Below are 23,702 nucleotides of genomic sequence, written 5' to 3' on the forward strand. Positions count from 1 at the left end.
TAGGAGAAACATTTACGACACGTTTGGCAAAGAATTGCAAACACCTGTCTGATCTTCGCAGATTGTTGTCTTGATATTTTTCTCCATAAGCGACATTCCACACTGTCAACGATGATTTAAGAAGCATCGTAAATACATCCTCTTAAGATGTAATCCTTTCATGACAACAACAGGCGCCAGTGAAAAAAACCGGCTTGTCATCCCGCTTGTCATCGATTAGTGGTCGGTCTTGCGACCCGCATGTTCTGCCAGTACCAGCTGCTTGTAATACTTACTACTTACTATCGAGAGCTGAATCAAGATCGCTTAGTGGCGATTATATGGTATTTGCAATTTAAATTAATTTCAACCATAAAACAGCTCCTTGAAGTTCGCAAAGTGCTTTATATTCTTAAGCTATCTCTTGCCAAGTAGACAACCTGCCCATTTCAACGGTACATCGTCAGCATCTCACCTGAAGACGGCACGAATGCTAAAGACGCTAATTAAAGATGCGAAAGGATGGACCCCGTAGTGAATTGATTCGTCCATTAGCTTCTGACAGTTTGGTCGGTAATTTTTCTTACAATTACTTACGATTTGCTTCCCTCCTTCCTTTTTTTTTCGTTTCCTACTTCCAACCAAAAACCCTGCAGTCATCTCACCGAAACCGATCGACCAAGAACCGGAGCCACACTTCATCGGTGTCGTGATAGCGGTCCTGACGACCATCATACTGCTGCTGATCGTCATCATCATGTTCATCGTGGCCAAGAACAAGCGCACCCGGACGGCGGCAGTGCTCGATGCGCTTCAGCATAATTTGCATACCGACAGTTTGGGCATCGATAAGCGTCTGAACAGCAATTTCAAGGTAATTATCAGCTCACTTGCTCTTTTTCTTTCTTTCATTTGCTTGTGCGTGATCGCAAACCGGGTGAAGAGTTGTGAACGTTACGATAAGTGTCCGCTAATGATGATGGGTTGAGGAATATTTATTCTAGCGCAAAAATATAATGAAAAGAGATTTTGTTTTAAACAACCTTCCTAGAAGTGTCTCCTTAAGTGGACAAATTAAATAGAATTGATTTATTTGTTTCTGAAGCATTACAATTTGTTCTTCACGGAATAGTAAATTGCTTTAAATTAACTGCCAATGAATTATGCTTAAAGCAACTCATACTTATTATATTGATAAATTATAATTTAACTGCCTATCACAATATACAAAAACGCTCAGAACCAATCAATCTCTCACTAATCTCGCAGAAAAATACAGATAACGATTAATGTACTCTTCAATACATTCTAAACTGTTTAACGTTTGCTCGATTTCAACAAACCACCCTCAATCACCGGTGTGAGTGTAAGCTTTTGAGGCAAAATTAATCGTACCTTACACGAACTTGGCTACGTCAGCAAAACCACCTCCTCAAACTACGGTAACTTTTCCAATAACACAGAAAAGTCGTACCGAGCTAGCTGCTACTTGTTAAAGTTTTAGCTCTCTTCTACTGATTGGGATGCATTTTCTCGTCGGCACTCCCTGCGGACGCTCTGATCTCGTAGCCGATCGAACTATTTGCTGGTAACTATTTGCATGCATTTGCTTCTAGTAGTGTGCCTCGGTTAACTAGAACTCGAGTGCACCGGTTTGGTGTGAGCTAAATCATCTCCCAAGTACGGTAGCAGAAAGCTCTACTGTCGGTATGTTCCTGCAGGATGTATCTATTCCCGGGACAGTTTAAAACTTATCCATTTGAATCCGCACACCCTTCCGGCCACGCGTAACACTCTTCTTCCCTCGTTGTCTGCTGCTGTGCTGACTACTTTCCCGTTTCTCTTCGCAGGTATCGATAGACGATAATGAATCGATTGATAAGAGCAGCCTCTATCACGAACCGTTCAATGTAAATATGTACACCAGTGCCGCCAGCGGATGCTCGATGAGCGACATGCAGCGCCATCACATCACCCCGGACTATACAGGTAAGCAATGTTCCATCTGCAAACGGCTATGGGAACGGGAATTAGTCCCTGCGGTTAGTTCGCTCTCTCTGGCTCTCTGCATCCCCTCATCTGCCAGGTCATGCCGGTGTCCATAATTACACTTGATGCAGCAAAACACTTTGCAAAACGGCTGGCGAGAATGCAGCAAATACTTTACCCCTCCGCGCTAGGTCCGGATACTGTGGGAAGTGGGACTCAAATTAAATTAAGCTACAATGTGAGGCACACGTTCGTCGGTGCACGATGGGCTTAATTGTGAACCACATGCACACCCACACACCCACAGTTTGATCGGAAAACATTTAGATACGTGAATAATTACGCCATCTTCAACACGCAACACACATCCACGCAACGGTCAAGTGTGGTATGTGCGTGAATTCTGATTGCTTCAATGTGGATGTCACTAAGATGATGGTGTGCCCTGTAAGGATGCTAGCTGTGACTGCTTGCATTAGTCAGCGACCGAATGCAACAGGAGCGATAAATGCTTTACAAGCGGTGATAATCCACTCGATGCTCATAAATACTTTGTCGGTGACGATAAAATTAATGAAAAAGCGTCTTCCCCACATGATGCCGATGAAGGGAGCTCCTTCAACTACGCGCTTCGAGATTATGGACCATTTTCTTAGCCCGGATGTAGTCGACTCTCTCGTAGTACGCTGTCAAAGAAGACGTGCAGAACTAATTTATTCATTGCCTGTCGAAACGATCGTATGCTTGCTATCGCAACCATCATCATCATCATCGTCGTCGTCGTCGTCGTCGTAGTCGTCATCGTACAGCTCCTCATCAACATCCCTTATCGTATCGATCCGCGACAACCTTACAAAAAGTCGAAAGCTCCTGCAGGTCGGAAGCCATCTCCGCAGGCCATTACCTACAAGTAGCATAAAAAGATAAATGTTACACCGTGAACATAAAAACCGAACGAGTGGATGGACGTGTGTGTATGTGTGGTGAAGCAAAAATAGCGCTCGTCGAATTTATGAATCTTCGTAACGGATCAAAAGTCATCCCCCAAAAACCCTCATCCGTGACTCCTTTTCTGCCGGTGGTCGGGACGACACCATAGTCGATAAATTGTTTTCACCCCTTATGCATATTTATGATGGAATATCTGTCGCACACCTTTTTTTGCGCTGCTTTTTTTCTCTTTTCCCATCCCAAAAAACAACATCCCGGTGGCGCTTGTTACATGCCGAAAAAGGACATCACATCACATCCGCCTAACATTCAAAGTCTTTATCGCCTTTCAGAAGACTGGTGCAGATGTCTAAACCTGGTCTCGCCCGCAGCATTAAGTAGAAGAATGGAAAATTGATTCGTCAATAAAAAAAAGGACGAATCTTGGTGGAGGAAGAAAAAAATCCAGTTCAAACCCCTCCCCAAAAGTCATCCCCGAGTACTACTCGCTGGATGCTTGAGGAAAACAGTTTCTTCTCCTTGAAGATGGCTGAATATGCTGGTGTTGGTCCTTTAGACCGTGCTCATTCCATTGGGTGTAAATGGCTTTTGGGGAGAAGGAGCCTGGAGGTAAGGTGGTTCCAACTTCGACATGAAGAAAACGACATTCCCCACCCCACTAGCTGCACCTTCTCCACCCACCCACATAATCGACCAAATGATGCGGTGTAGAAGTGGAACACACTTCTCCGGAAAACTGCATCATAAAGATGTTGTTATCCGGAGCGATGAAAAAAAACCCCTGAGAAGAAACCCGAAACCGACACTTCAAGGGCGTGTGTGTGTGTGTGTGTGGGGACCTTTACGGGCTTTACGGCTGAAATCATTTAGAACCACTTAGCACGTATGGCTGTGTGGGCCGGTGTGTGTCAATTGAGGGAACATTTATTTCCGATGTTTCTGCGGGTGAATACGACCCGATAAAGGTGAAGTACGGTGGATGGTCGCTTAGGTCAGCTCCTAGGATCGACAGATTCTGTTTTGGCGATCTGATGTCGATGTGGTTGGACCGGGTTGGTTCGGGTGTAAGATGTAATATTGTCGATGTTTACTTCCCTCTGCGTGAGACATGGGAAGGAAAAACGGAACATGTTTTTTGATTCGCAATTTGACCATTACTGTTTGTATCGTTACTGTCTGACATGTACATAAAATTTGTTTTATTTCTTTTACGAGCACAGTTCATGTGGTAGAAGGTGTTCAAAATTGCTAATAAGCTTAAATTAAATCAAAACGTCTTGTTTTCAATTCAAATCCCCCCACAAAAAAAACGATGATCGTTTAGAATATTTGTTCGCGAGTGTGCTATTCCACGTATAACCATAGTACCAGTGGCCTTATCTGCCAGTTCGCATGCAAAATGCATGCCAACTGAAGCGCGTACATACATCACCCCGTTTCGATCCGATTGAAGTGCATAACCGAAACACTTTGCCCGCTTGAAAGCATATCCAATCGGTTACCCTGTTATGTACCTTTCCAATCGATTGCATTTCTCCTTGAGAGCATGATCGCGGTCCCGTACGCGGTTACGATTTCCGTTTTCGCCGGCGAACCGCGAAGATTGTTTGTTTCCCCGCACCGGTTAGCGGAAGGGCATCCCATGTATTTGTCTTGCTGCTGTTTTCCTCTTACTTGTAAGTGTACGGTACGGTTTGGGATGTAAAATCCCGAACACAAACCGCTGGAATGCTTAGCATTGGTATTGCTGATTTTGCATTAACCCATCATGTCATCCCCTTGCGCTTGTCGTGCCGTTTGCGTGAAGTGCACGGTAAAGGACGCAAGCGTTTATTTTCCTCCCTCTCACACACACACACATGGCGCCCTTCTACATCACCATAGCCAACCATAGTGCAGCAGAAGTTGAAGGACTTTAGTTCCCTTCCGTGTGTTTCGATGCTTTGAGCGAAATTGGAAATGACAACATGCACATAAAATTTTATTTGCAATTGCAGCAATAATGGTACAAACTGTTTGCTTCTCTTGCTGTTGGGTGTTCGCGTTAGTCACCGGAACTAAGGTACTATTCTGGGTGCAGTGTTCTCTCTTTATTCCCACAAACCTTCGTCTGGTGCAGAAATAAAGAAACCTACAACCAATCGCTTCCTTTTTATGCAATTTCGTTCGCAGTAAGGCATTGCTCCGAGAAAAACAAACTGAAAGTTTCCCTCCTTTTTGCACATACACTTTTCTTCTATCTCGAGGAAAATTGAATTCCAAAACCAAGTAATTGTACTACCCTAACGTTACGTCTAGCAAGTAACTGTGGAACACAGACGAATGGATCTTCTACGCTGGGAATCGTCACACTTCACGTTTCTTTCCCTTCCATTTGGAAACGATTTTTCCAACGATAATCCAAACCAGAGGTGAAGTAAAGTGTGAACCACAAATGGCCACAAAATGGCTATTGTGCCATAGTACCGGCCGGGCAAAAAGAATGATATTAATAGAAATTTATGATAATACCATTTAATATTTTAATGTTTCTATTTGTCCCGCCACCGGGTTCCGCTGCACTATGTATGTCGGGGAATGCATTCGAGCACAAATTTGCTCAGCATGAAGCTTCCGCAATCGAGCGAAGGAGTTTTTTTTTGTTTGGTTCCATTAGATTCCACCAACCAGAAGTGTCTACCTTTGTGCATAATGGGTCAGTAGCAGCATTATGTAGGAAGAGGGAAAAGTTTATGCTGACCGTCTCGATCCTCGATCGGTTTTGTGCTGCAGCGAGCGTTCGTGTCCTTGTGTCCGTAATTATTATCCACACTGATAGAGAATATCTACAAGCAAGTCCTGTGTGAGGAGTGCAAGCATTTGGGGAGTCTCTGGTGTCTCTTGTTTCTGTGGTGTACGCGAGTGAAAGTTGCTACTGCCTATTACGACGGGATGTAAGCTTGTGTCTAATAAACTCAGGGAACGGGTCGAATGCTTGGGTACGGAGAAGCCGAGTGAGCCAGATTAATGTTTATCCTTACACCAGCCGGTACACCATCGAGGAAGGATGCACTTTCCATTCGAAACATATTTTGCACAAACCCGCACTCACTTACCTCACTTGTTGTTGTCTCTATTGTGCAGATGTTCCCGATATCGTGTGCCAGGAGTATGCTGTGCCGCACATGCAGGACCTCATACCGAAGATTCCCGGCGGTTATGTGAGCGTGCGGTTGACGCCACCAACGTTGAACAACATCTTCCCGAAGCCACCACCAGTGCCACCGCCGCCGGAGAAGTATTACGCTGCCACGGCCATCTGCAAATCGTCCACAACGCCAACGACACCATCGAACCAGCAGCAGCAGAATCAGCAGCAGCAGCAACTGAACGCCTACAGCGATCTGGATCTTGGCGTGTCCGATGACGATCTCCAGCTCAGCGAGTACCCGCGCGATAAGCTGGTGATAGTGGAGAAACTGGGCTGCGGTGCGTTCGGTGAACTGCATCTGTGCGAGACGAAAGGATACAGGTGAGAGAATATGGCTACCGTGCATGTGCATGTGCCCTGCATCATGCATTATTCAAAACAGGCACTAGTCTAACTTTAGGCGCTTGCAACGAATACGTTACAAACCGTACCGGTAGTGAAGCGAAACGATTAATTGAAAAGTTTTCCCGCTTGCCGCTGAGTATGTGTGTGTATGTTACGAGGTGGATGAAACAAAGGTCTCCCGCATAAGGTCGGGTTTTGAAGGGTTCGCGTTGTTGCAAATTATTACTCGATTATCCTGCACCCCGCCTTCCGTCCGGGAGTACATGTGTAATTTAAAACTCCACATCTGTTCGTTACCGGGTAGGTGATGTGGCAAAGTGCAAGCGGCCAGCATTAACTAAACCCGTCCCGAGCATTTCACAAAACTTTGACAGTATCGTACGCCGTCACTTGGCAGCAGGGATGTGGGTGAATAAAATAAGCTCAATCTCTCGTGCCAATCCACCATGGCTCATCTAGAAAGGAGGAGGGAAAGGAGGAGTAAGAAACGAGGTTTTTGCGAAACGAAATGCAAACATAGTTCGGGTTGCGTTTCGTCGTTATAACAAGTAAATTAAATAAATATTTAAAACCGTTCAACTAAAGCAGTACAGCCAACTGGGGATGGTACCGTGGATCGAGAAGGCGTGCGCCATAGTAAAACTTTCTCCAAGCGGAAGTTTTTCGTTTTTGTCTTCTTCCCATTTTTTTGTGTGTGCAACTCCCTTTTTGACAACCAACACCAACCACCATCCGGACTCCGGGAATATTGGTTGGTTGAGGGCAAAAGAGGTAGTGGAAGCAGTGTCCTGAACTGAAGTTGGTCGTTTGCATTTTGCAAGCACCGACAAACGATATCCTGGAAGTGCAGCGGCACTCTGTCCTTAAACAGCACCCACTGTGTCCAGTGTAAGTACTGTGTGTTAGAAAGCTTCGAGAGTTGCATTCGGGCACTTCTACCACGAATCAACTCGAGCCATAGAACCCGAGTACGAGCGCAAATCGGACGAACCTGCACTGCACAACTACTACAACCCGACGAGGGCAACTTGGTGCAGTGCCGCGAACGAACGACCCGGGTGTATCCTGATGAATAAAAGAGGCACAAAACTTCGCAAACGTCCGTCCGAAAAGTCCCACAACGACATCGACGACTAGGACGGTGACGATGTCGTTGCGATGGTGCTGGGACAAGCTACAAGAACATCGAAATGACTGCCGTGCGGATTGCTGGATGTATGTCCTGCCTGGAAGGATTTGGCACGGTTTCGCTTGCAAGCTTGCAAGCCATTCCAATCCAATGTGGCCATGTACCTACCCCGGCTTGCAACAGGGAGGGAGTTAAGACCGGACATGAACAACTCGAGCTTACAGCGTACGAACGACGAATAAACGGAATGCCCAGAACGTTTGGACCCTTTTCCCAATCCGTGGAAGGTGATCCCCCATTTTGTCTGGGTACGGTGAAAAGGTTCTGCATTTTAAATATCAACTCGACTTGTTTACAACGGTTCGGGCCAACTGTCCCTGGGAAAGCAACCGCAAAATGAGAAAGTGGGTGGTGTCGTCCAAACAGCAAACCTGGGACTCTGCACTTTTGCGAGTAGATGTCCAGCTCGGTTGTGTGGTCATGGTACTAGATGAGCCAGCTGGTTTTTTTCCGTACAGTGTGTCATTTAAATTTCATTGCCTGTTGTGTGATGATTACTTTTTTCGTTATTAAAATATTTAAATGTAGATTATAGAAGGATAAGCCGCGCACAGTTTGTTACATTTTATTTTGCCGGATCTTGTTGACTTGCTTCGGAATACATAAATATGTACAATATTGTGAATGTTTCCGTTTAACGATGCAAAAGCTCTGAACCACTGTGCCGAACTAAAAGACAAACCAAAAAACAAGCTCCTCTCCAGCTTATGGATTTCAATTTCTCATCGTTGCAGACACTTGTCCGTATTGTCCGCATGTCAGGAGCTGGTGGATAGGAACTCCTCCAACAATTATGAGTTCTGTTTTACCAAACGACCCAGACACACCCACACCCAAGCTGGGAAGTTTTGATAACCTAGTCGTACGATCCAGTCCAATCTGCTCGGTATCGTTTCGTTTCGCCGGAAGTAAGCTTAAGAATTCAAATCGAGTTCGTTTCAATTTTTTTTTTGTTTGTTGGTGACCAGAACCGGACGAGATAGAGTGTACTTTTCGTGAAGCACTTTCACTAGGTTCAATGCCGTTGCATATTGAAACGATGGTTCGTGGCGGTGGAGATTCATCTTGGTGGAAAATCGGTTCTTTACGGGGAAATTCCTTTTTTTTTCGTGTTGTGAAGAACGTTTGAAAGTTTTAATACAAGGTTTGGGCATTTTGTCGACTTAAAATATTGTTTACAACTGCATCACAAAGATTTTACATCGCAAAAATCACATTTTTTTCATCGAACCGCGGTACGACAGTTAAAACATTTTATTTCTTACTACTTTTCAGCTCTAATCTTGTTGCTGTTTCGACGCTACGGCCAGGTGCATCGGATCACATGAAGAAGGAGTTCCGCTCGAAGGCGAAGCAGCTTAGCCGACTGAATGATTCGAACATTGTGAAGCTGCTCGGAGCATGCCTGAAGGATGAACCGATCTGCATCGTGCTCGACTACAAGTTCAGTACCGACCTGAACCAGTTCCTGCAGGAGCATACAGCGGAAACAGGTTCGCTGGTGCAGCACAATTCCTTGAGGTGAGTTAACTTGGTTGATACCTGTAATGTAACTCTTGTGAGTGCACGCTTTCGTATTGAATCGTAACAGAATGCTTGTTCACAGATAACAAATTAAAATACAAAGATTGTCTTATTGTTATCTATATTTTATATTTAATTCCACTCGAATACATCCTTTCACCGTTCAAACTGATTAGATAAAGTGCAGACAAAGAAGGTTCCGTCAGGACGATGAAACCATGCCTTTTGATTTGTCCGCCTTCCCCACAACGAAGCGCATTATGTCCAGCATGTTTCAAAGTAAAATCACCATCCCATCGACCGCTTATTGTACGAACTCAGCAGTAGCAGCTCGGTTACTTAATCAAACGCCTAGCTTTCGGTGCATGGTGCAGGGTTATTATCGCTGATCCGCTCACCGTCATCAGTCTCACCGAGTAAAACCCGCCGGGTTGATAGACGTGTCCACGTCTACATCCCGCACACCCGTACTCCCGGCTAGCTAGCTTGACGCTTGGTTGCACAGAAAGCCTCCGGCAAACCACACGCGAAAGCTCATCCCAGACTTGTTATGGTGGGACCGAACAGGAGCGCAGTCATCACGAAGAGTCTAACCCGTCCATCCCGTCTGTCACATCTTATCGCTGTGATGACACTCTCAGACGATCCCTTTTCTCCGGCGATAGCTGCGTGACTTATTTCGTTATTCGGTGCTTCCGCTACCAACCGCTTTAGTGCTGTGGATCCGATGCAGAAGTCGAAACAAAACCCGTCACCATCATCATCGGTAGCATTGTGCATTATCGTTGTAAGATTAATAATTGATAGCTACACCGCAAGGTTGCACAGGAAGATGGCAACCAGTGCAGTCAGGCGGCAAGACGACAGGCACACGGTCCAGAACCAGGACCTGTCTGGTGCAGTATTTCCGTGTTGATCCTGGCAGGTTGGGGTTGGTACGTCGGCAGATAAGGAAGAAACAGCTACCACAAAACCACATTCTTCGGACGGTGGTTGCCAATTTGATTGCCATAAAGAGAGAAAGAGATAGAGTGACAGAGACAGAGAGAGAGAAAGATGGTATTATAATATTACCGGACAACTGGGCAAGAGTTGACACGAAATTTTATCTCCATCCACATGGTGCAGCAGCTAAGCATTCAGCGACGTCGTTGCATCTGCCAACGAGAGTGACTTTCTCGATCCGACCCGACACGGGCTTATCCACGTGCTCATAGTTGATAGAAGTGACCTACCATATCGGAACGCTTTCGCATATACGTTGCCTCCCGCTAGCGAAACACCATTTCAAGGTCCAACATACGATTCATATGGTAGTGTTTATTTGTCCATGACCGGTTCACGGCTTCGCTTCAACGCCATACACAAAACACGCTCGACAAGGTTTTACCGACCCTTCTGCTGCATGCATTCGGTCGGAAAGGATTTCTTTAGGCCACCAGGTTACGTCACTTCCGTGCACATTCCCACGATTGCTCCACCGAATAGAGAGCCAGTGCCATGTTGCCAGTGCATTTCGATAAACTCAACCACGAATGCAACATTTTCCAGCTTCCTCGTGCAAGGACTCATCATCTACTGTACCCCGTCCGATGGGAAATTAAGTTTATAAATTTAAGGATTTTTGCACCACGGATTCCTTTTGCAGCAAACGCAAACCACACTCCCCGGGCTTAATGACCACTTCAGTGTGGCGAAACTGTGTCGAGGATTGGAGTTTTTTTTTTTTCAGCCGAGTGTTTTCGCTTTATGCCTGTGGCTGCCGATTTTATTCGCAGACCGAGCGTGTGCATGCGACTAACTGCTTTAAGTAATTTACAGTTGCACTTCGGGGTTGTTGTTGTTTTTTTTTCTCTCCTTTTATTCCTACCAACGTGAAATGCAATGGTGTTATGACAATGGATAGTTCCCCAGTGCGGGTTATCGGTTGGTGTTAGCGGTGGGAATACTGTAAGATATGTTTTTGTGTGCTGTGCTTTTTCAAACCCCGTTAGCCTCTGGGAAGGTTTTTGAACGTGTGATAAAGTAGAGGCTTGTGAATCGGCATTAACACAACATAAGCTTGGCGGTATTCCGTAGAATTGCACTTTGCCGCACCACGAATAAATCGTTTCATTGAGTGTTGAAGTGGACTTGCAGGAAGCTTTCGCTCGAGTAGAGAAAAACCAAACGCGAGTACTAGGAAAATGTGTTTCTGTTACGATAAGAGTGTTTAAAACACTTGAAGCTTTAAGTATTTTCTAATGTGTTTTTTTTTCGTTGTTTGTTATCTTATTACAATTATCAACTTTTTAATAGCAATTTCTTCATTCCCGTTTTTAATTTGTTTCATTCCAGTTACGGGTGTTTAATTTACATCGCCACTCAAATAGCATCCGGAATGAAATACCTAGAACAGATGAATGTAGTACACCGTGACCTAGCGACAAGGTAAGTCAATAGTTGCTTCAATACAGTCTGACATTTGTTTGTGGATTAGTTTTCCAACAATTGCATCCAGCTCAAAATAAGCTTTGAAATGTAATCTGCTGCGAAGTAAAACTCCTTCCACCGTGGAAGTTATCTGCCCGTGATTGTGCGAAAACGAAGCGATAGAGCTTGTTTATTTCAAGATTGAGTTACGTCTAATTTGAATCATATCGAGTTCACGAACAGTACTTCCACCAAGATCGTCACAAGCTCTTCTTGCACTACATGCATTAGAACTCCGGAAAATGCACAAATCGCGTACAGCTTCCCTGCGAAAGTGGAGATTCATTTAGATCTCCACCGTGGAGCTACTACTTTGTTCTCGATTGGCTTGTTTTTCCTCCCACCGCGTCCAAACAGTCCTTCAAATTCCGGGTGAAAAACAAACAAACCCCTAGTGGAAGTTAAAAAGGATTCGGCAAAGATTTGCTACATTTTTGTGTCGTTTGCATACAATTTTCTTTTCCGTTTTCGTGTCGATTTACTAAACGGTTTCGTACGTCCAACCGGCACCCATTGGCCCCGTTTCTGGGAATCAACTTAAAAGGGCCTTCGCCGGATCCTAAAAGGTAGATCCCATCTCCATCTATCGGGTCTGGAGGATGGAAAGGGTCTGTACGGACGGGTACGGGACTTGGGTAATCTTTCCATTGGTACCGGGCGTTGTGCACCCCGAGGGCTAATGGATTCCGCTTTGCACAAACTCTATTATTTATTCAAATGATTTGCTAATGCACTTTTCACACCGTCGTGTCCAACTAGAGTGAGAACCGAGTGGTTCTGGGTGCTGCGAAAACAGCTTCTGGTATGGTTTGAACCCAAGTGAGTCGGTTATCAATCGCAAACTAGTGAAGAAGTCCTCGCTTTGGTCCACGGTGGGTTTCCGATACGATTCAAGGGAGAAGCGTTCTCAGACACAGACACACTTGGGCGGCGGTCGACCGTTAGTCTGTCACGGGCAAAAAGTGGCAAGATGATCACCTACGGATTTACCAGCGGGGCCAGCGGAAAGTGAAATGGTGAAAAATTTTCCAATTTTATTTACCACCTACCAGGCGCTGATAAATGAACACCCATCGTGGGAGAAAGAAAGAGAAAGAGAGAGCAGCGTGGACCCGGCTGAAACTGAGTCGACGGAAATAAATCACTATCATAATCATTACCGAGGGCGGTAAAAGCTCTCGGAATGATGAAGCCCAACACAGTGGCGCTGTGTGGTGTTGGTAGAAATAAAGCAAATATTATCTACTTTTCCCACCTTCAAGCGAAAGTCACCCTCTCGCGCGCTCTTCACACACCCAGAACAGGTGGAATCGGTGAAAAGGTGTTTTCCAGCTAGAGTGGTCAAAAAAAGGCGACGAATATCCATTCCAACACCTAGTGTAAAAGGGGATGTAACAGAAGCAAAACAAAAACCAAAAAAATAATGCTACCATGCAAAGGATTTTAAGGGATGGTTCCCTTTTTTAATGCTTCACTGCCACCATTCTCTTCAAGTCAACAGATTGCATAATGATGGCCTCTCCGACTTTTTTTTGCGCTTCAGCAACACCTTCTTGAACGAACTGGATGCTCACATAATGAGGTCCATTCATCTCGTCACCTGACAACCGCGGCATCGCGGTGGAAAAGCTGATGGTGGCACGTTGAAGATGGAATCCCATAGTTCGATCGAGGGTCGCGCGTCCATTGGGCGTCGTGGGGGGGAACAGAAACGGTCGGAAAATAATCATAATTCTCGGAGCGGGTGAATTTGGTGAAAGTGGAAAGAATGGAAAACTTCCGACGACAGACGAGAAATGAATGTTGCTTTCAGCGGCGTGATAAATCAAAAGAATGGGCTGTGGCAAAAAAACAGAAATCAAAAAAAAAATTGGGAAATGACAAAAAAAAATCCGCAACCTGCAGTTAAGCGAGTTGTAGGGGTGGGCCAGGCAATGTAAAAATGTTTTAAGAACATTTAAAAATTAATTTGTTAGCACATGGAAGATTGGAAATTATTTTCTAACCACTTTTAGGATGTTAAATTACACTTAAGTGCAATTTGCTGCAAAAGTTATGTAAATAGATTTTGTTGATAATTAATCAATAGCAGTTTCATATTTTGTAAAATAATTTTTTCCTTTTATTAATGGAAATATTCGAAGAACTTTATATATCTGAAAAAAAACATTTGGGTTTTATCCGTAGATAATATTTCTGTTAAATAACATAAGAGGTTTTTCTCATTATTTGTATCTTGATTTATAAGGAATTATTTTTATCAATTGAATATATTTTATATTTACAGATTCGTAATGACATTAAAATCACTTTCGATTTTTAAAACGTTTGGGGATAAATCGTTTGGTTATTATTTAGTATAGTTAATATTATGAATTTCAGTTTTGACATCTTTTTTAACTAAACCACAAACAGCTTATTTTGTTCTTATCATAAATTTATCACTTTCTTTCTTCCTTTTTCAAATATTGCATGTTAAATTGCCATTATTAGTTTTACTTAGGCGCACAAATAATTCGCATTATTGCAGATGCTTTTACATCCCACAGCAGACAGGGTTTTGCGTAGTATCAAAACAATAATTTAGATGGCCAGCACTTGAGACTAGAAATAAACCACACAACAACAATCGCTGACATCCTAGCGACAAGTGCTGTCAGCCACAGTCACAGACGGCATTATTCATTAGTACAGTGCGCTTACCAGTGCCTTTATGCATCCCTCCGTTTGTTACTGAATAAATTGCTTCATGCCGCAATTTTATCTACACTTGTATAGTTTCGAAACAAACTAACAACACCGTGAGGTTAGATGGGGGTATCCTGTATCCTGTAGCGATGCCGTGCCAAGCAATCATAAATCCAAAAACAAATAAAAATCATCCACCCAACAAAAATAATACCACCGTCTACCGAAACATGCCGCCAAGGAGGGTGTGCGTTGATTTCAATGGATTGGCACCGGCAATTTAGACCGCAATGGAAGGTCAAAACCTGTGCGCTATCAGCATAAAAATGCTACACCCTTAACCTTCCCGTTTGCCGTTGCAATAAAATTCAAATTTGACGCCCATTTCGATCCATTTCGCTGTGGATCAAGATCCGCGTAATAATAGGCAGGTCGATCATAATTCTGCCAAACGAAGAAAAAAAACCAATGCAAAGCTGAAAGAGATTAAATTTTCTGGCAGTTTATTTCTCTCTTTCCTTCAAATTGTTCGCACCGCACGAAACGCAACATCCTTTTGACAATCATCAAATTACATGAAAAGCTTCATTTTTATGTGTTATTCCCTCGGAATACAGCACACCATGCGTATAAATTAAATCCTAAACCTACTGGTTCGGTCATTAAAGGGATATTTGTTGGACGAGTCAAAACGAAAGAAAAAAAAACAACAGCCGGCACTTCCGAGATGGATATTTCAACCCCCAAAACACTACACATTGTAGGTGGTGTTACCATATCTTTTGCAGAAAAGCGAACCTAAATAATCCCACACCTTTCGGGGCAGCATAATAAACGATAACTAATAACAGTACTCTTTCGGTGCCCCCCCCTTTTACGGTACATGGAATAATTGAGTTGAAGTGCTCACGAGATGACCATTTCGTGTACCCCACGGACATTGTAATGACGAGTGTAAATAACTGGCCACGTAAGGGATAAAATATGTAATCACTAGTACGCATGCACATGTACTAGTCCTTTGTTGCCTATTGAGCGTGGGGTTTTATCTCTTTTAATATTTTACTCTTAAACTATGGAGTACAAAATATAAGACTAATGTTTCTAATTTTTACACAAACCTTAATATACGATATGCAAAACAAACACAAATAAGCTCCTAAAACCAACCAATATTTGATTCATAACTCTACCGAATGGCCGCTCCAATCCGCATCCGCGCACAGTAGCGTCATTAAAAAAGCATGTTCCGCTTCTCCGTAGCAAGCAATTTCGACCCGCCATCGATAGCAAATCGTACCTTAATGCCCATAAGTGACCATAACGCTGCTTACGATAATGCTTCGACGATAATTCTTTGCAACCACGGCTTAACGGATGCCCTTGACAAATCCCTCGCACGTACGGGTATCCTTCCGTTCCGCAACTGTGAGGTCTTAAGCGCAGATTAGAACGAAGACGTAAAGCCTCAAATTTATGACACTTACCACACCACAACTGCACGGCCCGGGCACAAAATCGGCCCGTTGATATCTTAGTGGTTGGTCGGTAGCAGCAACAGCAGAACACTACAAACACACCTTTTGTGTACAAGATTAGAGACGGAGCATATGAGTACGAGGTGGTAACATATAAAAAAACGCAGAAATTTGCAATATTTAAACACGTGAACGAGAGAAGCTTTAACGATTGTGCCATAAATTAGAGGCACACCTGCTTTGGCTCAGGTGTTGCTATTGACAGCAGCATCCTAGCGGCTGAGAAGATGAGTCTGTCGCTTTCAGTTTTCCGATCAATTACACACTTCCCCTGGCCGGACGAACGAGCGCGCGAATTAAATGTGGCTTTCGGGTATTTGTTCGACCACTTCATCCATCACTGTCATGCTGCGAGTGTTGATGCAACGTCACACAACCCTGCCGGGGACAGTTTGATGTCCACTGCTGCAATGTCGACTGTAACTCAATTTTCTACCCCCAACAAAATCGACTGTCTGTTTTCTGTTTTCATAAAACAGGACGTGGGAATGTGGGAGACAATGTTTGCCCAAAGTACCATCACCTCCATTCTACTGATCAATCAACCGCTCACACAATTGTTAAGCGATTTTCCACGCTTCCCTTAAAGTGTCACCCGAACGAGAGGCGTTATTATTATTTAGCCCATTGGCTTTTTATTTAATTTACGCCTCCATTCGTACCAGATGCAGCTAATTTTTTCGTTCTCCAAGCAAGTGCATGGTGCATATTTACCTTTCCGGGGGTTACTTCACCTGTCCAGCCAGCTTTCAACTGTTGCTTGCAGGGAACATATTGTTCCACACAGAATAAAAGCAACAAATGGAAGCATCTCATCACACGAGGAAACAAAACCATCAAAGAGATAGGGAGGGAGGGAGATAGAGAGTGAAAGAACTGCAATAATCCTTCCATATTGCAATTCGTTGCTTTGCGAATTAATGTGTAAATTCATTCAACAGGCTCCGATCACTTCACACAATACATTCGTTTGAAGTTGCATCGATCCGCGTGTATTGTTATGCTTTCCATATGTCCATCTTGACCGACTGCCTAACGAGTGCATCATACATTCACCCTACTGGATTAATGTGAAAAATGCAATTTTATTTTTCCGAACATGCATAATGCTCTGCTCTAGTGGCAACCTGTTGACGAGTGAGTGACGAATGCGATTTTTTGTTTAATGACACTATTATTGATTGGTTTCGTTGGAAGTCCTTTCTGTACAAATTTCCTGCAAATAGGTAACAGTTTTAATATGTTCCTGGCAGGTCCAATTACTTCTGAAGTATCTTTTGTTACTTTCGAAATATTAAATGATACCACTAAGTGTAAATAATTTTTTGTGTTAAAATCAATTACTCCAAGCCCTAGGAAAAGAAAACAAAATTTTCTCTTATTTATCGACCAGGTATAATTAAATTTTATTAATTTTTATATTTTACATTTTACAATAATAAGTTAAACTTTTGCATAATATAGTTGCGTAATTTTATAATTTTTGCAATTTTCCTGTACTATCAAATAGAATTATATGTAATACTTGAAGCTATATAATGCATTCTGGTTGGCTTTTTCCACTTCTGCCCAACATGAAATAGTGAATTTGCCTGTGAGCCAATGTTCATATACTATCGCGCCTGCTTACACAACTCATTCCATAATTCAAAAACACCATTGAATGACCAGCAAGGAAAAACGGAATGACGGACATTCGGTCACTTTTCAACGCCATCCTCATTTCCTGTCGAGCCAAAACCACTTTCCAATCGAAAACACCCCACACACGTTGGTCCACCCACTTGTGGAAGCTTTTTTGTGTGTGGAAGCTTTCTGCTTTTTTGTTGTATTTGTTGTTGTTTTTTTCAAACCACTTTGTTGTCCGCATTGCTCCCTTCGTACGAAACAACCGAATGATGGTGAGGGATTTGAATAATTTATTTATTTGCAACATGACAAAGGATTGTTTTTTTGTTGTTTTCACACATTTTTTCCACCATCACCCATACGAAAGGGAAGCAATTGTTTTATTGGGTAAAGGTGACTCCATTTCGCCCCTATTCAAACAATTTCCTTTTTTCAATCCTTTTTTTGCTGCAATGTAATTTTGACAAATGTCAGTTTGGTACAATTTGAAAATTTACTCTACTTCGTTGAATAGTTGTACATGTGAATATAAGGGAAAAAGAATGAAATGGAAGTGTGGCATTTGTCTACTTTTTTGACTTTGTATTTACCTTTCAACACCATACATATACCACCAAACGCGTATGGTACGAGTAGATAAACCGTTCCAATGCAAGTGGAATGTCCTGCATGTCCGGGAAACAAGTGTGCGACACACTGGCATGTGACAATTGTACCACATACAATTAACCGCATCAGCATCACCTACACCACCACGAACTCAGCAACATTTCCGTTTCCGTGACAGCGGAACTTGTGATTATGAGTGCAATGTAGTGGGCGGCTCATAATTTTTGCTGCATCCTGCAGAAATAGGGCTTTTATTTTTATCAATTGAGCAGAAATTTAATCAAAAGATTTACACTGGTGTAAAGCATTTCAAGAATATACAAAAATGATATTTGTGAGTGAGTAGTTTAATACTTTATAAGTTATGTATAATGTTTTATGCATATAATAAGTTCAATTTGTTATTTTTTCAAAAAAATTATTTATTAAAAGCACAATTTGTGCATTATGTTTCTATTGCATCACATTTTTTTGCAGGTAGAGCTACACCCCACGATAAATAAACCGCATTATCAATTTACTTAAGTAACCGTACTGTCATGTAACCGTTTTACATATGAAAAACAGTACCTCACACAAGCATTTAACCTGCACAAAAAGCAGAAAAAAACCAGGAATATTCGATGAGAGAGAAAATCCATACGTTTACACTGTTTGCATCATTTGTTTTGATTACTTTCAATAATCTACATTGTGCGCGTAAACCTTGCCATAATTTATTTTAATAATTCATTCCGAGGTCAACGGTACGGGCACGGGCAAAGTGCGCTGTGGTTCGTTGCGAGTTTAATTTGCTCGATATGTTCGGGTTTTTTATGTGTGTGTTCCCTCATTCCTTCCCATTTACTTTAGCCAACCATTGGATTGGTGGATCGATAATGGGAAGCACATATGGACATTACCACGTGGCTTCAGAAAAGATGTGAGACACAACAATCGATGCAACATCGTGGCTGTTGAAGAAAAAGAATACAAGCGACATCGAAGTAAGGAAAAAAAACCGCACCAGAGAAACAGTCGAGTTTTTGGGGGGGATCATCTCATCCGTTCCAATGCCTGTAGATTGCGATAATAAAATATCCAATCAAGAATATTGCACCGGAACCTCGATCCAGGCTGGCTATGGCCATGCATTCTGTTTGGTGCAAGGTTGAAAGTGCATGAAGCGAAGGGAATGTTGGCAGACACGGAAGAAGAACGGTGAAAACCCATCGCCAACCCATCGTTAGTGGCGAAATTAAATGCAAACAGAGCAGGAGAATTGGCCGCCGGTCGCTCCATTTTTGTAGGGCAGGGTGATGTATGAGGGTGATGATGCATTTGACCATTATAAAGACCGAAAATGGGGCCTCAACTATGGAATCTCTTTGTGGTTGGTGAACATAATAGCAAATAGTGTTGGTTTATGTTCCACAAAACTCACAAAACAAATTACATTACTCACTTGTTTGGTAAAAATATAATTAAACTGTATTTTATTCTTAATTGGGGAAAAAATTTACGATACTTTATGATTCTCAAGTACTTAAATATGAAACATTTTATTGTTTGCATTTATTTGGATCTCGCCATGTGTGAAAATTATTAACACTTATATTCTTTTTCATAATTCTTTGTAAGCTTCTTCTTTGTAAGGAACGATCCATTCGCCAACGAGCAAATTAACCATTAACCATCGTGAATTGTGCAGTCTGAGCTGATTAACAGTCAAATGTTTCATATCCTTGCATCCTGCCCCTTAAGTAGTGGAATTATCTTCCCCATTTACTTCATCAATACCGATCACACATTCCGATCATCAAACGTAACAAATCGACACGGCTTCGCCTCTTCGTAACAGAGGCAAAATTAAATAATGCTTTCCATTTTGTCGAAGCAGAGACCGGGAACGTTTCCGCGAAAATGGTTTGCGAAAGTCAGGAATTATATTTTCGCGCCCATTTGCGCTCATTCACGGACTGTAATTTTGCTACAATCACTTATGCTGGCTGTGATACCATTACCACATCCGTGTATCCGTGTGTGTACATTCCAATGGGCCAACATCGATGGAGTCGCCCAGTTCGGTGGCAAACAACAACGGAGGACGGCCGTTACCGAAGCCGGGCCAATAATTTATAAATGTAAACTCTCTTCCACCGGACGAGTGGACCATGTTTGCGGAACGATGTTGCATTTTTGGGTTGCAAAATTAAGTTCCTCTTCTCTTCACCATCGTCTCATCGTTTTCTTGCCGCCTCACGCACGGGTAAAGGATGACGAATATCGGACTCTATGGTTTTTCCAGCAGTTTATGCGTTCATATTGATCGTTCCATTACGGCATACCTATTCTGCATACAGTGCCAATCGAGGTACCGTGGTCGGACTGACCAAAGGAATGTACGAACCTGAAGCATGGAATCGATGTGTATAAGTGCGTTTATTTATTTAGGATTTAATTTATTATATAAACGGTGTGTGCTGTTCATTGTTGCAGACGTACCCGGTACGGTACGAGTGGTTATTAGGTGATTTTTGGGAATGTAAAAACCCTCTACATCTTCCCATGACTCGGAAACTCGGAAAGTGGGAGAGGGATTGGAAAGGGTCAAGAGATACCCATCGATTGGAAGGTGATGAACGATACCGGTGAACCGAGCATAAAATTGCACATTTTCAAAACGTAATCGACCCTGGAGCTGGTTTTCGCTAAAACCAATGAACGAGGGCCCTTAATGCCGACCGGCACAAACCTCGCTTCATTTCGGCATTGGCAGGAATCGGAACAGCGAGCTGGATTGCTGCTGAAGCAATTTTGCAGGTTCCGTACCGCTGCCCGTCCATGGGTTTGAGTGCAAGGCAGGAAATTGATACGGTTACTTCCTTGGGAATGAGTTATGGTGGCGGTCGGCAGCGTTGAATAATTAATCTGGAGTGCAGTTGATTTATACAGCTCTCCTCCGTAACCAGGGTTTCACGGTGTCCTTCTCTCCTCCGCTACTCTGGCGTCCGTCAGAGGTGGTTTCCCTGCGATCGATTTACTGCAAAAGGATGTAAGCGAAAAGTACCCTTCCGGACGAGTTGAAATTGGCGGCATAGCCACACAAAACCGGTTCCGTGCATTTACGATTAAGCCGTAAAACTCTCGATTAGAGCATTCCGAAACCGCGCACATCATAAGCCGCTAACGTTTGAATGGGAAATGAGTCCGTTTAGTGAATGAAACGACAACCCACAAATTGTTGCTCCATCGATTAAAAAGCAATCGAATATTTTACAAAACCATTTGTGATTAGAATACTTCAAATATATGTTTCTGTTTTGTGATGCTTTTCCTTATGGCAAATTTTTAAACATGTTTCATTCTCCCTTTTTCTTCTTGCTCGCTCAATCCACAGGAGTTGCTTAGTTGGACCACAGCTGGAGATAAAAATCTGTACACTAGGAACTGTGATAAATCGCATAGCATATCCTGCTGACTACTGCCACCTCGAAGGTGCCGGAAGACAATCACAACCAATGCCGATCCGGTGGATGGCCTGGGAGAGCGTACTAATGGTGAGTGGATAACATCTTCGATCAACCGCTTCTTCGGTCGTTTCTTATACGCATGCTGCGCTGGTGCTTATATTGCAGGGCAAGTTCACGTCCAAGTCGGACGTCTGGTCATTTGCCGTTGCGCTGTGGGAAATTTTAACCTTCGCCCGCGAGCAACCGTTCGAGAATCTGAGCGACGACAAGGTGATCGAGAATATTGGTCATATGTATCAGGACAACAAGAAACACGTAAGTAAATTGCATGACAACGAAGATGTAGTAAGATTGATTAGGAAATTATATTAATGTATAAGATACTGCTCAATTATTTTCCCATTTCTTACTTAACATTCCCAACAAAAGTTGCACGGTGTATTTCCGCAACATAAAAAAGTTCCCCATCTTATGACAAAATTTTGCAATCAAGCTTATGGCGTAAAAAACTTCACGCGTAACAAAAACCTTTCACAAAAGAAAAGATCCATTTCGCTAACAATTCCCACAAAAAAAGCACAACCACGAGTACAAAATGGAACTCGCGGGAATGAGTTCTGTGTAATGCAAGAACGCAAAAAGACGCCAAATCCCTTACTAAACCAGCAAAACGGAAGCTAAACGAACAACGGCATCGAGCAACCATTTTACCCGTGGTATGATCCTTTTCATTTCATTTGAAACACGTTCAGAAGCGGGTGTGTGCGAAATGTGGATGCGAAACACTTGGAATTGTACTTTGTGCGCGATCGAATAATGGCTGGCGGGTGCGATTCATCCTGCGTTGCTCTAGTGATTGTCGTGAATGTTCAACCTTTGGTTCATGTCTCTCTTACATTTGCACGCAGGAATGGAATTGTCACGGCAAACGAATAATACGCTTCGTTTTTGTTTCGTTTTTTAATGTTAAGACCTGGTGTACGTTATTGTTCTTTGAAGCTTTTGAATTAGCTTTTATGTGTTTTTTTTTTCAAACATAGGTAATAAGCTTGAAACATATCAAAGCTGTTTTAAAATCCCGATGTCGTTGACAGTTTGCCGATTTCGAAACAGTTATTACACATTTCGTAAACGAAGTTGTTACCTTTTTTCTTTGGAAAGTTGAATTTCTATGAAATTTCTAAGTTTTTATCTTGAATAAGTGTTTTTGGGAAAAAAATTTTCACTGTGAAAAATTATTTTTAAAAATAAGTAAAAAATGAGAAAAAATGAATCTAAATTTCGATAACTTTGATGATAAACAAATAAATAAACAAAACAAGAATAAACAAATACAATAAATTGAAAAACCAGTTTACAGTAAGGCTGTCTAAAACAAATGATACATAAAGTTATTAATTTAAATACACAAAAATATACCTGTGTTATGTACAATTTCCTATATAACTCTTGAAAACCTTAAGAAATCCGTGATGTTTACAAGAGCATAATTCAATAATATTCATCAAATTAATCGTGTCCTTTGAGACTTTGCAAAGCCTTGCAAAACGACAACCAGATGTGTTAAACATATCACAGATTTCTTACATAAACCGGCCCAGCAGGGCAGCCCACTCTTACAAACAGACAAAAAGGGTGACGGTTTGAAGAACGAAAGGATTTTCTCGGAGCTATTTATAATTTGAACATCTATAATTCATAGCACACGTCGTTGACATCATATGTTACGTATTTAGGGGTTATTAAGGTGTTTTTCAGCCAGCCAAATAATCAGACTCCCCTCTTTTTAACCGAAGGGATGATACGACCACACATTCATTCGACCCATCAGTCAAATGTGTAATTTTGTTCTATTTTGAAAAGCCGGTTTTGTGGTTCCTTAGCACTACTGAATGAATGATGAACCATGAATAATCCATACGGTACCGGTCTGTCCTGACAAAGCGCCCCATTCTAAATACCTTTGAAGGAAAGCATTAACACAAAACGGCATAAGCTTATACACGTAGACACACACATGCACCCCGGGAGCGGAAACAACCCTTACGGAACAAAACACCCCTGTTTAGGTAACGATCGTAAGCATAAAGATTTACGCTAACAGGAAAAATGAGTAAATATCAAACCTCACCGACTTTCGAGTACTG

General features: G+C 42.5%; 1 protein-coding gene across 2 annotated transcripts in view; it reads left to right on the forward strand.

The window, feature by feature from the left end:
• LOC125766309 (discoidin domain-containing receptor tyrosine kinase B) overlaps nucleotides 1–23,702 on the forward strand; it is a 230,635-nt gene that overhangs the window by 187,827 nt on the left and 19,106 nt on the right. For both annotated transcript variants that reach the window (XM_049432129.1, XM_049432128.1), the window contains exons 10-16: nucleotides 636–853; nucleotides 1,830–1,968; nucleotides 6,043–6,430; nucleotides 8,919–9,164; nucleotides 11,505–11,597; nucleotides 21,483–21,642; nucleotides 21,721–21,870. In XM_049432129.1, coding sequence (XP_049288086.1) covers nucleotides 636–853; nucleotides 1,830–1,968; nucleotides 6,043–6,430; nucleotides 8,919–9,164; nucleotides 11,505–11,597; nucleotides 21,483–21,642; nucleotides 21,721–21,870 — 1,394 coding nt within the window. The remainder of the gene's footprint in view (nucleotides 1–635; nucleotides 854–1,829; nucleotides 1,969–6,042; nucleotides 6,431–8,918; nucleotides 9,165–11,504; nucleotides 11,598–21,482; nucleotides 21,643–21,720; nucleotides 21,871–23,702) is intronic.

The sequence above is a fragment of the Anopheles funestus genome, chromosome 2RL, assembly GCF_943734845.2.
Source record: "Anopheles funestus chromosome 2RL, idAnoFuneDA-416_04, whole genome shotgun sequence".
Lineage (NCBI taxonomy): Eukaryota > Metazoa > Arthropoda > Insecta > Diptera > Culicidae > Anopheles > Anopheles funestus.